The 14,339-nt window shown below is 42.2% G+C and overlaps 1 protein-coding gene across 4 annotated transcripts in view; it reads left to right on the plus strand.

The window, feature by feature from the left end:
- Nucleotides 1–14,339, plus strand: part of camsap2a (calmodulin regulated spectrin-associated protein family, member 2a) — a 51,090-nt gene that overhangs the window by 31,107 nt on the left and 5,644 nt on the right. For 2 of the 4 annotated variants that reach the window (XM_030434145.1, XM_030434144.1), the window contains exons 5-14: nucleotides 126–158; nucleotides 1,244–1,385; nucleotides 2,093–2,232; nucleotides 9,276–9,372; nucleotides 9,508–9,604; nucleotides 9,914–9,945; nucleotides 10,075–10,144; nucleotides 10,349–12,452; nucleotides 13,425–13,561; nucleotides 13,779–14,002. In XM_030434145.1, coding sequence (XP_030290005.1) covers nucleotides 126–158; nucleotides 1,244–1,385; nucleotides 2,093–2,232; nucleotides 9,276–9,372; nucleotides 9,508–9,604; nucleotides 9,914–9,945; nucleotides 10,075–10,144; nucleotides 10,349–12,452; nucleotides 13,425–13,561; nucleotides 13,779–14,002 — 3,076 coding nt within the window. The remainder of the gene's footprint in view (nucleotides 1–125; nucleotides 159–1,243; nucleotides 1,386–2,092; nucleotides 2,233–9,275; nucleotides 9,373–9,507; nucleotides 9,605–9,913; nucleotides 9,946–10,074; nucleotides 10,145–10,348; nucleotides 12,453–13,424; nucleotides 13,562–13,778; nucleotides 14,003–14,339) is intronic. The other 2 variants (XM_030434147.1, XM_030434146.1) reach the window with 1 other exon arrangement.

Below are 14,339 nucleotides of genomic sequence, written 5' to 3' on the forward strand. Positions count from 1 at the left end.
TTTGCGTTTGATCTCGCAGCTGTCATGTCTTTTCTTTTATTACTAAATCGCATTACTAACTAATCTCCCTAACAGGTATGTCTTTGTTGTTTGTTGTTTGTTTTTCTTTCGCTGTGCTGCTACAGTCTCCAACCAAGTGGTACATGAAGCTTGTGCCTGTAAGTCAACTAATGAGTGCTACGCTCTTTCATCTGTGTATCCATAGTGACCGTCTCCACTCCCTCCTCCCTCCTCCCTCATCCCTCCTCCCTCCTCTCTCCCACCTCCCTCTGTCTTGATTGCCATCCATTTTATCGCATGTGTGCATCAATCTGTGACTTCACTGTTACATAAACACAGCTCTTCTTCCTCCTCTCCTGTTTAGATTAACAAGTGTTCCCTTGTGCTGCATCCATGTGATTTACTGTACAGTGGAAAAAAGAAGAGTAGAGTTTTTGCTCATGTGAAGGTCCTTGACAGAGGAACTAGACACCCTTGGGGAATCACTGAAGAGGTCCCAGGGGATTAGACCAAATAAATAAATAAATAATGTTATTAGAATTTCATTTCAGAGATGGGATGCCTGGGAGCAATTGGCATTAAATTGTTTCAGAGTTTCAGTGCCAGTTCTCACTGTAGGCCTGTCTGTAACATTCACTCCTTTCACCTCAAACATTACTGTATGTGTTTCAAATAAAAAGTCATTTATGTTCATGCCACTGGGCTGCACTCAAGTTTGACAGTCACTCATGAAGAATGCTGTTTGTAACAACTCGGTGTTTAAATCTAGTTGAAAATGCTCAACATGGAGAGGATAATAATTTGGTATTATACTATCAGGGCTAAGATGATAACATCTGGAAAAGTAATCAATGGAGTACCTCAGTTGAATTTCTGCCACACTGTTATTTACCATAGTGGGCTTTGTCGTCTCTCAGTGGGCTCAGTGTGATTGTCTGTTTTTTGGCTACAATTTAAAGCTTTTAGTACACATGCTGGAAGGCGCCAGAATTCAATTACCTTCATACATGAGTAAAACTAATGAAGCCTTGATGAGTTCTAAAGTGTTTGTTCCTGCTTTAAAGACACAATAAAGACACAGCTGTTGTGATGGCTGCACCATAATACATGGCTAATTTTAAAGCAGTACTTGATGATTAAAAACAACAGGAAGGGTCTGTCAGTTGGTACTCTACTGTAGATGTAGGCAGGGTAATGTTTCACGATGCATTTAATTTATAGCTATATATTTTATGTTCTGCAGGCTCGCTACAGGAAGGAGCAGGCCTCGACCCAGCCGGTTCCATGGATCCCCCCAGTGGACAATCTGCTGAAAGACAGCACAGACGGCTCGGCCCTCGGTGCTCTGCTGCACTTCTACTGCCCTCAGCTGCTACAATTGGATGGTGAGGAGCATGCTGGTGTTAGCCGAAGAAGGGTTTGTGTGTTGGTTTTAGACTTCTGCGGGGTCATGCAATAAAGCACAAGATGACATGACTTATTGGCAGGAGTTTAGGCGCTCTGCTGACCGTTAAACAGTTTCTGCCCATTGAAAATGAAATGGTCGAACATCTGTTTTCAGAAAGGATTTTAACTGCATTGTATAAATGTTCAAACCAAAGATATGTGTAAGGATTCTCTTTTTTTATTCATAGCGTTTTTTATCACTCATACATTGTTCAGATTTGTTTTTCTACTCTGAAAGACAAGTTCAAGTTTCTCCCCTGCCTGTGAATGGCATCACAGTAACACACTCACATCAGATTGCTGATAAAGCATGTTGATAACAGGCGCAACACACACATATTCATATACCATAAATATCCACACACACACACACAGGCACTCAATTGACCTGAAAACATCACTGAAACAAAACACCTTTAATGTATGAACACACAGCTCCACCCACAGCTTGATGACATGCAACAAACTGTGATGATCTGGTCAGTCATTCAAACTTTTGTCAGTAGTTCCTTCCTAAAAGATCCTTTAAAAACACACTAAAGCCACCTCTGAAAGTCTCTGAGGTGTGTGTTAAAACCAGAGCCACTTCAGTCATCATATTCATCCTGACGTCACTGACACCTGATTGCTCCCTCTGCTCTCCCAGATGTATGTCTGAAGGAGAACATGACGCTGGCTGATCGCCTGTACAACCTGCAGCTTGTACAGGATTTCTGCAAAGACAACCTGAACAGCTGCTGCCACTTCAGCCTGGAGGACATGCTCTACGCCTCCTCTGCCATCAAGGTACTGCTTCAACCTAGCTGCATTCATGTTGTATGTGTCAAACATGAGATATTTGCTACACCAATTCACTTCACCCCATGGTGCTTATAGAGTTTGGTCAGCAGCAGGTCACTGCATGATGGGGGCCTCTATTTTTTGTTTAATTAATAAGACATTTTATGTGTGAAATTACATTTTTAATTGTCTATATTAGAGTGTGTGTTTTGAAAGGCTATTAGTTTTTGTTAATCGGGCTTTAAGTTATTTCTAGGCTCAGAGAATAGCAATCTCCGGAGTGACTTGACGCTTGTGTTGTGATGCTGAATCTGTTTGCTTCAGTCTTGGAGAAATATCTGGTGGAATATAGACTGCTGAACTACTGATTTATTTGAAACAGAACTTTTAAAACTCACATGCCAGCAGAGAGTAGAAAACCCACCATGGTCGTGAACATAAAATCCAAGAAAGTGGTTGGTCAGGTCTCAGTTTCCACATTTACAAAATCAGCAAATCAAAATGTTGAGATACACTTAAGTTAATTGTAGTTTCCATAAGTTGTTACAAATCCTGTACGTGTTAATTCATTCATGAGCTTTATAAGAAAACAGATTAGAAAACCATATGGTGTGGTGTCCAGTGAGGGAGGCTAAATGAAACCGGAGAAACAAGCAGCTCTGTCAGCCAGTGTGGTGAGTCATGCTGTGGAAAAACCATTCAATCCAAGCTATCTGTCTTCACCAACCACAAGCATGGAGAGCTGCACTCACCCTGCTCTCCCAACATGTCGGCATATATTTTTTTCATTCTTTCCTCACACACTTATCTTGACTCTCTTCATTAATTTCCTTCTTTAATTTCCTTTGGTTTTCTTCACTCCCTTTCCTAATTTCCTTCTCCAATTTCAGTCTTCGTTCTTTCTTTCGTTCTTTCTTTCAGCCTTTCTTTATTTCTTTCTTACTTCATCTTGGCTTTATGTTTCAATTTCTCTGCTGATTTTTCAGTCATTTTCTTTCTCTTGTTTTCTCTCACTGACTCACTCCTTTTCTTTCCATAACTCACAGCTGAGCCCTCTGTTCATCCTGACACCTCGCTTCTAATGCCAATGTCACTTCTATGTGTGTGTGTGTGTGTGTGTGTGTGTGTGTGTGTGTGTGTTTTTGGTATCAAGGTTGTCAGCTGCTGATGTGAGATTATTGATTGCAGTTTCTTGGTATATAAATTTGTGATGCTGCAGGAGTTCATCTGTCAGAGGAACCGCTTGGGTACAGTAAACATCACTTCCACACCTACCTTTCTTACTTTGTCAATAAAAAACAGGTGTATACGCCTAGTGTATAGGTCACCTGAGATCAACCAGGTGACAGTATTATCAGCAGGCTTTAAACAGTCGAGGGTGTTGTTCTTACAAGTAAAGAATAACGTTATCGTAGCTGTACTCTTCATGTAGTTTCAGCTTCATGTTTTTTTTACTTGGTCAGAGCCACTATTGGTTGTTAACAGCTCTTATTTTTGTCCTTATCGTTCTATTATTCCCTTTCTCGCTCAAAGAACAGTTTCACTGGAGAAAGACATGCTATATGTATGCCCCAGAGCGAGTGCATGACGAATATTATATTTCTGTAAAAGGTCAACTTTGGTTCCATAACAGAAAGTTCTATATATTTTTGTCTGTGCGGAAAGCCTTTTCATCAAATAGGCACAGTGGCTACTAGAGGCTACAATTCCCACAGCAACTCCCACTCTTCTGCCACATGAAAAGGCACCGTAACTGTCACCATAAAGGCAATGTACTACTATTTTTCTGGTAGTTTGGTGTAACTTTGTGTCCATTCTGTGTCCCTGATGTGTCCATCTCAGTGGGTTTTGCCTGAGAGCTGCATAAGCAGTAGGAAAAAAAAGAAAAGGTGATGTGTCTGAATGACATTGACTCTGCCTCAGCATGTCCTCAGACTGAGAAATGTTGCTCTCAGCAGAGACTGAACACACAGGTCACTGAAAGGACAAACGTCAGTAAACTTAAAATCAGCGTTCAAGCTACCTTTAACTTAAAAACATGCTGTTTACAGTGCAGCTGTGAGATGTTTCCACCCTGCTTTTGACTGCATATTATACACACTAAATCAAATATATTAGCTGGCTGTGTTGAATTGATTACATGGACTTTCTGGACACTGATAAAATACTTGGAAATGAGCTTTCTTTATATACAGTAAATGGAATTGGTTCTTGCCATTGCAAGCGCTATTTGGCAGAAATATTGATATTTGTACTCGTATTAAAGTTATATGTATAAAACATGGTAAATCAGAGATAAAGCAATAATTTCTGCATCATCCATCTTGCACTCTAAGCATCCCAAAGCTCAAACACATCGACCAAGCACACAGCATCAAAAAAAAAAAAATTGAGTCCTCTGAACGAGCCAGTAGCCATATTTTGCTGACACTGATTTCACGAGGGATAAAAAAAAATATACCAGCAGGGAAGAGTTATTGCCTGAGAGCAGCAGTGCAGCCAGAACTGCACACAGAACCAGTTAGATTCAGTCACCTTGACCCAGTTTTCAAGCAGTTGCACCCTCAGTAGCTGTACATCGTGGCCCATCATACTAATGGAGACTTTATTATAGAGATTGAGCTGAGACGTTTAACAGGGAGGGGGAGAGAAAGAGGTGTTGATGTGGAAGGAAATGGAAAAGGGGAGAGGAGAGATGAGGAGGAGCGATAACACTTACATCGACAGACAGTTCGAAACAGTTAGAGAGGACAAGGAAGAGACTGACGGAGGGACGGAGTCTTCAGGGATCTTGGTGATGTGTTTAAACGTGCCCAAGTGTTCCAGTGCTAATCCCTCCATCTAATCCCTGCTTTAAATTTTTCCATTTAGAATAAAGAAAATAAAGTAAGACAGAGGGCAATTTCATAATTGTGATTAAACCACATGGATATATTGGATAAAGATAAACAAAATGCAGCTGATTTATTTTTTATATTAATAAATCTGAAGATTCATTGTCTGAAAAATGCCCATTATAATTTGTCAGAGCTAAATACAACATATTGAACTCTCTTCTTGTGTCCAACTAACTGACAACAGAAATAACAATCACTCAAGTATCAAAGTATCAAATACTTTTTGTATCGATCAACTAACTGACAAACAGACTCTCTGTTATGAATGAATGTTAATACACAAACTGTTAATTGTGAGATAAAGGTCATAAATTCGACGGCTTGGCTGAGCAGCGTTAACATGGAGGACATCATGACACAGAAATGGAAAGCAAGACCTGACAAGTTTAAAATGAGATACCTCAGCTCAGGTTAAACACGAGGGTGTGAGACTCTCATAGATATTTATCAGTTAGCCAAGGAAATCGGTCTATATGTGCAGAAAATTGGAATTGAGCCTGAAGCTTCTCGGCCTGAACATTTGACAGCTGAGTGAGTGTCTCCATGCCCTCACACACACACACACACACACACACACACACTCCAGTCTGTGTGACATCCCCGTGTCAGATTCCATGTGCTCTTTTTGGTTGAACATGTTGAGCGTTAAAAGGCCTGTTCCCTTCACTCTGAGGATACCACAAGACATGGAATGAAAGTCGACATAGAGCACAACATTTTTTACATTCAATGAAAACAGAATTATTCTCCATTATATACAGTGGGTCTCTATAAAGAGACAATAGATTTGCCTCCGGTACCCAACCCCCAAAGCCATAGAAAACACACATTACTCAGGGCTATTCATTCCTAACGGACACCAGGCTTGTAAATCACGTCAACACACTCCCATTTACCGACTCTTCATTTAATTAATTTACAGCACATCTAAATTACCATCTGTGGATGCAACAAGGAGAAATGAAATTCACCAGCTTTGGGCTTTCGCCAGCTTCGTTTTTTTTTTTTTTTTACTGGAAGGTTTGCAGCAGACATGCTGAGGTTGCCCTGAGGAAGGCAATTAACACACTTTCTGTAATTCATAAGCTGCCTCTCCAGCATGGCTTTAAGTCTGTTGATCATTTGTCATCATTTGATGTTAGCAATGAAGAATTGACTGTATGTTTTTCAAGTGTGTAGCTATATTAAACACAGTCTGGCTTCTGTGTTTGATTTACTGAATTACACTGCATTCAAGTTATTGAGTTATTGGCATTGAGCAGGTAAAGACAGCAAGGATCTTGTGACGCTCAATTAATGATTGGTCTTTTCAGTGTCATATCCTTTTATCAATTTGTGCACTAAGTTCCTAACTTGACATAGTGTCTCCATGTAGGTCCACTGCAGACATGTAAGCATGAAAGAAATGACTTCTTCTAGATTTTGTTTTTTATCTTTAGCAATGTAATGCAAGCCCAGGGTTTTCGCCGGGCATTTCAGGGCAGACTGATAAACTTGGCGCTAAATCAAGAGAGTGGGTTTTCCAAGTTGGAGTAAGCGTGTCTTTCTGTGTGCTTGGCTGAAGGACGCAGATCCTTTAATCAACCCTCTGGCCCAATGATTATTGACATTAATGCTCAGTGAAGGCTCAGTGTGTATCTGTGTTTAGTGTCCTGCTGAGTTTGCTAATGTGCAGTAATTTGTGTGGTGTCCGACTTTGTGCTTTAAAGCATGCGTACCTCAAACATTGCCAGTGCATTTGAATGTTACATAGGTCATGTGCAAGTGTGTGCATGTGCAGTACATGCATGGTGGGGCTGTTTGCACCCATTTCTGTAGAGTGGATTAGCTCAGTCCACCCCCACCTTCCTCAACCCCGAGCTCTCTTCTAGTAATCACCAATCAGGTCCCTGTTTTCATCCTGAGAGTGACACATGCTCAAATCTCCAGCAAACAGATCTGGCAACACTGCGGACCTGGCAAGGGAGTAATGCCATTCTGTAGGGAGCTAGGCGGAGTGGTGGTGCGGCGGGTGGTTGTTTGGGGCTCTGTGTGAATGTGTGCGACTGCTGACTGGTGGTATTAGGCGATAACACTCACACCTGGTGTGTCAGTAGTAGTCAGAGGGACAGATGGGGAGAGAGAAGTCAGGCTGGGCTTTCTGCCACAAATCTCGACCAGGCGGACAAAAGGAGATCTTTGTGTCTTTTTATTTATTTCTTCTTTTTATTTAATTTCTCTTATTTCCTCTTTTGTTCATTCATCGAGAAGTGCTTCACATGCTGTGAACACATCTAAAGGTAACCAGCAATTTGGTATTTGACTAGGTGTTTGTTAGCATTTCTATGCTAAAGAGCTTTTAAACAACAGAGTTGTGATAAGGGCAAATGTAACTCAAAACATAGCTTAAAAAAGCTTCTTTTTTTTTTTTTTTTAACATTTTTATTGACTGATTGAGGGAAAGCTGTAGTAAGTAACTGTTCAGTTTGCATGTAAAGTAAAATGTATATTTTATTTATTGTGCTTTAATTACTTTGGTACTTTGGTCACCATGTGCATTACAGTTTCTCAAACCAGGCTCCTGTGTCAGCGTCACACCTTTTGCATGCATGTAAAGTACAATAGAGTCCAAAAAAAGAAAAAAGTAAAATGCTGCAGTATCACCCTGGGGAAACCACTGCTACTGGTGTTAATTGCCTGTGCCCCTCCTGCTGTGCTTTTGGGCTGCAGTTTGGGGGGCTTAAGGGGTATATGCATGATGTCTGTATGTGTGTGTGTGCGTGTGCATGGTAGAGCAAAATGTTGCTGATAAAGTGAATCAGGTATCTTTAGAGCTGAGCCATGCAGCATTGTCTTTGTCTGGAGACCATAGACTGAGGGTGGGGAGGGGGCGTGATTCCTCAAGGTCGTCCCTGCCTCACCGCACTCGCTTTGCATATGTATGTGTGTGTGCACATATGCATGTGTGAGTGAGTGCCGGCATGTTCCCTGCAAAAAATGCTCAGTTGGACATGATAATTGATTAAATATTGATACATGAAATATGTCAACATGAGCAAAAAAACTGACTGAGCAGGATTCAATTTGCAATGCGAGATAACTTGTTTTTGATGAGATGAGTTTGACTTTGCTTTGTTTCGTGATGACACTAATCTAAAATGTGTTATGAAAGTTTTTTTTACACTCATAATAACACAAATCTTTACTCATTAAAAACGCAGTGTTTGGACTGAATATTAAACTGAATAATTGTTTCCAGTGTCAATCATACTAGTTAAACCATGTTGTATTTTGAGTATTGTCTATTGAATGCTACATGTTTTACCTCTGTCACAGTGCAGAACAGCCAACCAGAAAATGTTTTGTTTTTGTTGAAGGGGAAAAAGCAGCAGTTAATTTGAGAAAATGTAACACTGATGGGAATGATTTTGTTAGATGGTGTCTTGCAGTGCAGTGTCCTCAACTAGTTTGACCTCCCACTGTAGGTTGGACTGATTTTGGCATGGACATGACCCGGCACAGCAGTGCCAAAGATCCCTTCAACTATTCTCTAATTCAGGTTGACTGGTGGATTGAATGCTGGTGATTGAGAACGGAAAAAAATAGCTGACCTCTATTTTACAAATTGGGTTAATGCCTTAATCACTCGTTTCTACCAACACAGGTACTATTGAATTTATTATGTAAGAGGAAGATTAGCTCATCTGTGGAAAGCCATGATGTTGATTACTTTACCTCAGCTAACATAAGTTATTACTCTGTGAAAAGCCTGACTCTTAATGAGTAATTTGAATTTTACTTCAGTGTCAAAATTTTTTTGAAAATTCCTTGCTTAAAAGAATGATGACTGTAGATTGTAAATGACTCCACTGGAGGTTGAACTATGAAGCGTCTTTTTCTTAAGAGGATACTCTGTGAAATGGAGTAAGTTTGGTGAATTATTTATATTCAGCCTGGAAGAAAAACTAATACTCATCACCGCATGTTCTCTGTGAGGGTTAAGAGAGACACCTGCTGGAGAAATAGATACAATGCATTTGTACTGCCAGTGATATTGTGGATAGGGACAACAGGAAATACATAGCATTTGTTCACTGTGACATCATCGTGCTGAGAGATTTTTTTTTGTTCTCCCATCCCATGTCTTTCATCTTTAAATCTTGTTTTCCACAGAATAACTACCTGGTGTTCATGGCAGAGCTTTTTTGGTGGTTTGAGGTGGTCAAGCCGTCATTCGTGAAACCAAGATTGCTGGACACCGAAAACACAGGCAAGTCATAAATTCAGACCTCATGACAGCATTCATGGTAGCAATAAGAACTGTATTGTCAGGTCTAGAAAGTGGAAGTGGTTGTGTCTATTGTGAAAGCATATTTGATCATATGTCTCTATTGTGTCACCTCAGATCCTTCATCCTTGTTGAAGAATATGCCAGTCATCCCCATTTCCAAGGCAACCAAGAGAAGCTTCATGGAAAGACCCCCAAGTCCCGAAAGACCAAGGTATGTTAGCACAAATTATGGTCTTCAGTGTGAAATGTGGAGTTTGGTATATATTGGATAGGTCTCCTTTCAAATGTGCATTAGAAAGTAATTTCACTGCAAGTTAAGTGGGGCTGCTGGTGTTGGGTAGAAGTGTGAAGTAGTATTGTAACAGGTGTGAATATATGGGATTGATTAAGCCAAAATAAGATCATCTTGTTCAGTAAAAACGTTATCTGGATACACTGAAGCTAAAAAGGACAATGAAAATGTACAGTATATTATAATGTATCATATCTCTGTAATTTTTCTCTCTCCTCGCTTCTCCAGTTTGCCCCTCCGACCTCAGCCTCGAAACTCAGGTGATTTTTATTTATTTATTTATTTATTTTACCAAAAATGTAGTATTAGGTATGCATATCAAAATACGATTGCTTGTAGATACAACAACTCCTGCTTTGTCTCTAACTGTGCTTACTTGTGTCATCCAGGAGATATCAAGAGGTCAACCTCAATGTCCTTTGTCGATGGCAACCTCGGCACTTGGCCCAAAGAGAAACGGTTAGTAGTACTGCAGTCCTGTTAATGTGCTGCTCATTTAAAGAATTCAGTCCCCAAGGGGAAGTAATTAAGATTAAGAAAAGCATATTGTGATGCTGCCAAATCTTTTACCTCTTCCGTCAAATAACCCTTTACAGTGTGTTAGAAATTCCAAAAAGTATCTGTAGATGTATTTGTAGTTTCTTTTTGTTTTTTTCTGTTAAGGTCTGGGCCTTATGGAGTGTCTTTTGACATCCCCTTCGACAAAGAAGACTCTGCTCCCGGTTCTCTTTCCTCCATGCGTGGCATGGTCAGGTCCGTCAGTACTGATGATGGTTCTGGCTTCAAAGTCCAACATTTGCCTCGAGGAATGAAGCGTAACCTGTCCTTCCAGCCAGTGAACGGTCAGAGTGTTGGCATTGAGGAGGAGGGCTGCCCAGACAGCCTGGCTGGCATTGAGCCTGACGTGCGAGCATACCCCAACGGACATGGAACTGTCATGGCAACAACTCCCTCAATGGAGGAAGCCCTCCAGATTATCCACAGCCCAAGTAGGCTGCCAGCGGAGGGGATAAACAGTGGTTTCTTTCTGCACAGTCAGGGCCACGGGGCTGGTGTTGCTGGCTTGGAGCCAGTGTCAGAGTTGGACTCCAAAGGGCCTCAGAGCACCACAGACACCACCGAGGTGGACACTGGCATCCATATTCAAACAGAAGACATGTTGGATGAGGACTCCTCCCTGAAGGACTGCTCTGTGAACATGGACCTGGATATGGACACGCCAAGCCCCTGTCCAAGCAACCAGAGCAAATCCCCCTCAGGACTGAAGATGACCAGCTTTGCTGAACAGAAGTTGAAGAAGCACACTCCCTCAGCGCCAGACTCAGGAAGGTGCAGCAGCAGCTCCCTTAAGACCACTCCTGAAGGCTCTGAGTTTGGCCTCCCATTATCTGTCTCCTGGGCCCCGACCCCTGAGCACAGCCCCATCCATCAACAAACCACACCAACCGTAACGGCTCAAGCGTCACCCACACCTGTACAACTTCCACCCAATGACCCTGCTCAGGTCATGGCTACAGAGATGGTACACTTGAGAATGAGGCTGGAAGAGAAACGTAAAGCCATTGAAGCACAGAAGAAGAAAGTGGAGGCTGCTTTTACTAGGCATCGGCAAAAGATGGGTCACTCAGCATTTCTCAATGTAGTTAAGAGAAAAGGAGATGGGGCTGCTAGTGGAGAGGAAGGAGGAAAAACTGCAGAAGGCAAGGTGGCAAGCACAAGTCCCACCTTCAAATTTGGAAGGAGCAAGGCAGACACACCTGATGGTGCAGAGCAAAGCAGCACAGGTTCCTGTTGGACAAAGTCACCAGGTGCAGGGGAGGAAGGGGGGCAGACTCACGCTCAGCTAACGGAGGTAGATCTCACTGAGTATACGCGTTCTATTGAGAAACTGAACCATTCATTAGCCTTCCTTCAGACTGAGATGCAACGACTGGCTCAGCAGCAGGAAGTGATCATGGCCATGAGGGAGCAACAGCATCAGCAGGCTTGGGTCATCCCTCCCCCTCATACAAACCCATCACCACAAAAACACAGCAGAGCTGGAGCTGTTGCTCGATCCTCAGGACCCTCTTCCCCTGCTGACTCTCCTCGTTCCACCCACCGTTCTCCAACCAGCATCAAACGCAAATCTGCCTCTTTCCACTCGCGTAATCCTCGCACCGCTCGTCCCAACGAGCTAAAGCTTGCCCCTTACAATCGAGTCCTTACTGCACCTCAGTCTGTAGATAGCATCCCCAGGCTGAGGAGATTTTCTCCCTGCCAGCCCTTGGCATGTTCCTTTGTTTACATGCAGGAGAAACCAGCAACCGCCAATCCAGCAACTGTAGCCTCAGATGAAGATAAAATCAAGGCGACAGAGTCACTTCTTTCCCCAGAGATGGACATTGCCAGTATATGTGTAGCCAACTCACCCCCCAGCTCCCCCAAGAACAAAAGAGAACACATCCAGGAAAGCCAATCCAAGATCACTGACACAGAAACAGATGAGCAGAACAATCAGAAGTCAATTGCAGACCTCAAACCTACTCGGTCTTCATTTCCTGAGGTTTTGGCACACCCTGTGGTAGAGACCTTCACAGTGACACCTACAGAGATTCCTTCACAGCCAGAAGACTCAGGCCAGGCCAAGAGCAGCTTGATTGAGGTTCCTCTGTCAGTCGTGAAGCCGCTGGAGGATCTGACACTTGATGATGGTTTGGAGACGCAGCAGGATAACATGGACGTCTCGGATTACGAACAGAAAATGTGTCGTGGTTTCTTCTTCAAGGTAGGCTGTGGATTCAAATAACTGTCACCGTATTATACAAAGAAATCTGACTTGTCTATATTTGTTAGCACTATCTTTTGTTATTATTGAAAACTTATCAGTTGATGTTTTTTATATAAAATAAGACAAAACAACACAGGCAATAATATACTTCAGAACAAAGAACCAGCAGCGTAAATCATAAAAACCATGCGCAAATGGAAACCTTGAAATACAGTGGGAAAAAAGGATAATCACATTTGAACATGAGGTAGCCATGTTTGTTCCTAACAGGAGGCAATGTATGGTTCAGGAAGCATGCTGGCCGAGAACAGCATCATCTTCCCATTTATAGGTTGTAAGATAGCTCGCTATCTGCAGCCTGGGCTTCGATGTAGGTCATAAAACTGGGGCTGTTGTGAATAATTCAGGCACAACTGTGGAAATGTGGGTTTACAGAAGGGTTGTATGGAGTGTGAGGGCGTATGCTGAGGGATGTTCACATTAAAACTCTAAATGGTGCTGATTTGTACTCTTGTTGGTGTGCCCTTGTTAGAAATAGCTGAATTCTATTTAACTTTGGTGTTGTTTCGGTGTTGTAAACAAAAGATTTTACAATATTTTACAATCCTCCATAAACACAGATGAATCTACCCTACCTCTTCTGGCCCAGAAACTCTTCTCTGTTGCTTCTGCCCCCTTTTGTGTCCCATTAATTTACACAAAGGAGAGCTGACCTTTCAAATTAACAGTTCAAGTTTGGGATAATGACATTCATTAGATGAATAAAGAGATTTAAGAGTTATCACACACTAATAACGCTCAGCTCCGCCTCTTCTTTAGTTTCCCTGCTATCAAAGGTCAGCAATGAACAGCAACAAAAGTTGTGATGAATAATATTAACTAGACTTTTAGTGGATTTTCATTCTGGTTAGAGTACACTACTACCTCAACCAGTGGGAGTTCGCTGACTATGTTCACTATCCGACTCAGGAGGATGGAAAGGCAGAGGAGAACATGGCTCAGAAGAGGGCTGCGCTGTTGGAGAAAAGGATGAGGAGGGAGAAGGAGACGCAGCAGAAGAAGATGCAGCTGGAGGCTGAGTTGGAGCAGAAGAAGGAGGAGGCTCGGTATGTTGACACATCTGGAAATAAGTCCGTACACATTCTCAGAGCTCACAGGTATAGGAACACAGTGTTGTGTGCTCTAACTTTTACCACAGTGCCAGAGGTTTCATGTATTTTTCTTAAGCTATTTGTTTTCTATTGTTTTTTGTAGCAAGTAATAACTACGTTGAACAGAAAACCCCACTGCACTGACTTCCACCCCTTTGTTCTGTCTGTTCAGACTGAAAGCAGAGGAGGAGCGCCTCAGGAAGGAGGAGGACAAGGCTAGGAGGGAGTTCATCAAGCAGGAATATCTCAGGCGGAAGCAGCTAAAACTGATGGAGGACATGGACACTGTCATTAAACCTCGGCCAGCCGGAGGGGCCAAGCAGAGGCGGAGCCGCCCCAAATCCATCCATCGTGACGGCATGGACTCACCAAAAACCCCTGTCAGAGCTGCCACAGGTAACCATGGAGGCAACCTCCTCTCAGGGGGGTTGAGGTCATCCCATCTGTCAAGTCTGTGTTCTGCTGCCACTTTGCTTTGTGCCACTTGAGAATGTCGTATTACACAGATTATTCTTGTTTTATGGACTAAAATTGATTCAGTATTAAGTATCTATCTAATTTTGTCAATTTAGATCAGAAATGTAACCTGATACACTGGAAAAGCAATGCAGCACTTTTGTGTCTTTGTCTGTGCTTATATATGTCAAATAAATGAAGAAATATCTAATGTGTATTACTACATATTCTGCAGGCTGCATTGCTCTGTGACAGGATTTGCACAAAACACAGTGGA

The sequence above is a fragment of the Sparus aurata genome, chromosome 11 (assembly GCF_900880675.1).
Source record: "Sparus aurata chromosome 11, fSpaAur1.1, whole genome shotgun sequence".
Taxonomy (NCBI): Eukaryota; Metazoa; Chordata; class Actinopteri; order Spariformes; family Sparidae; genus Sparus; species Sparus aurata.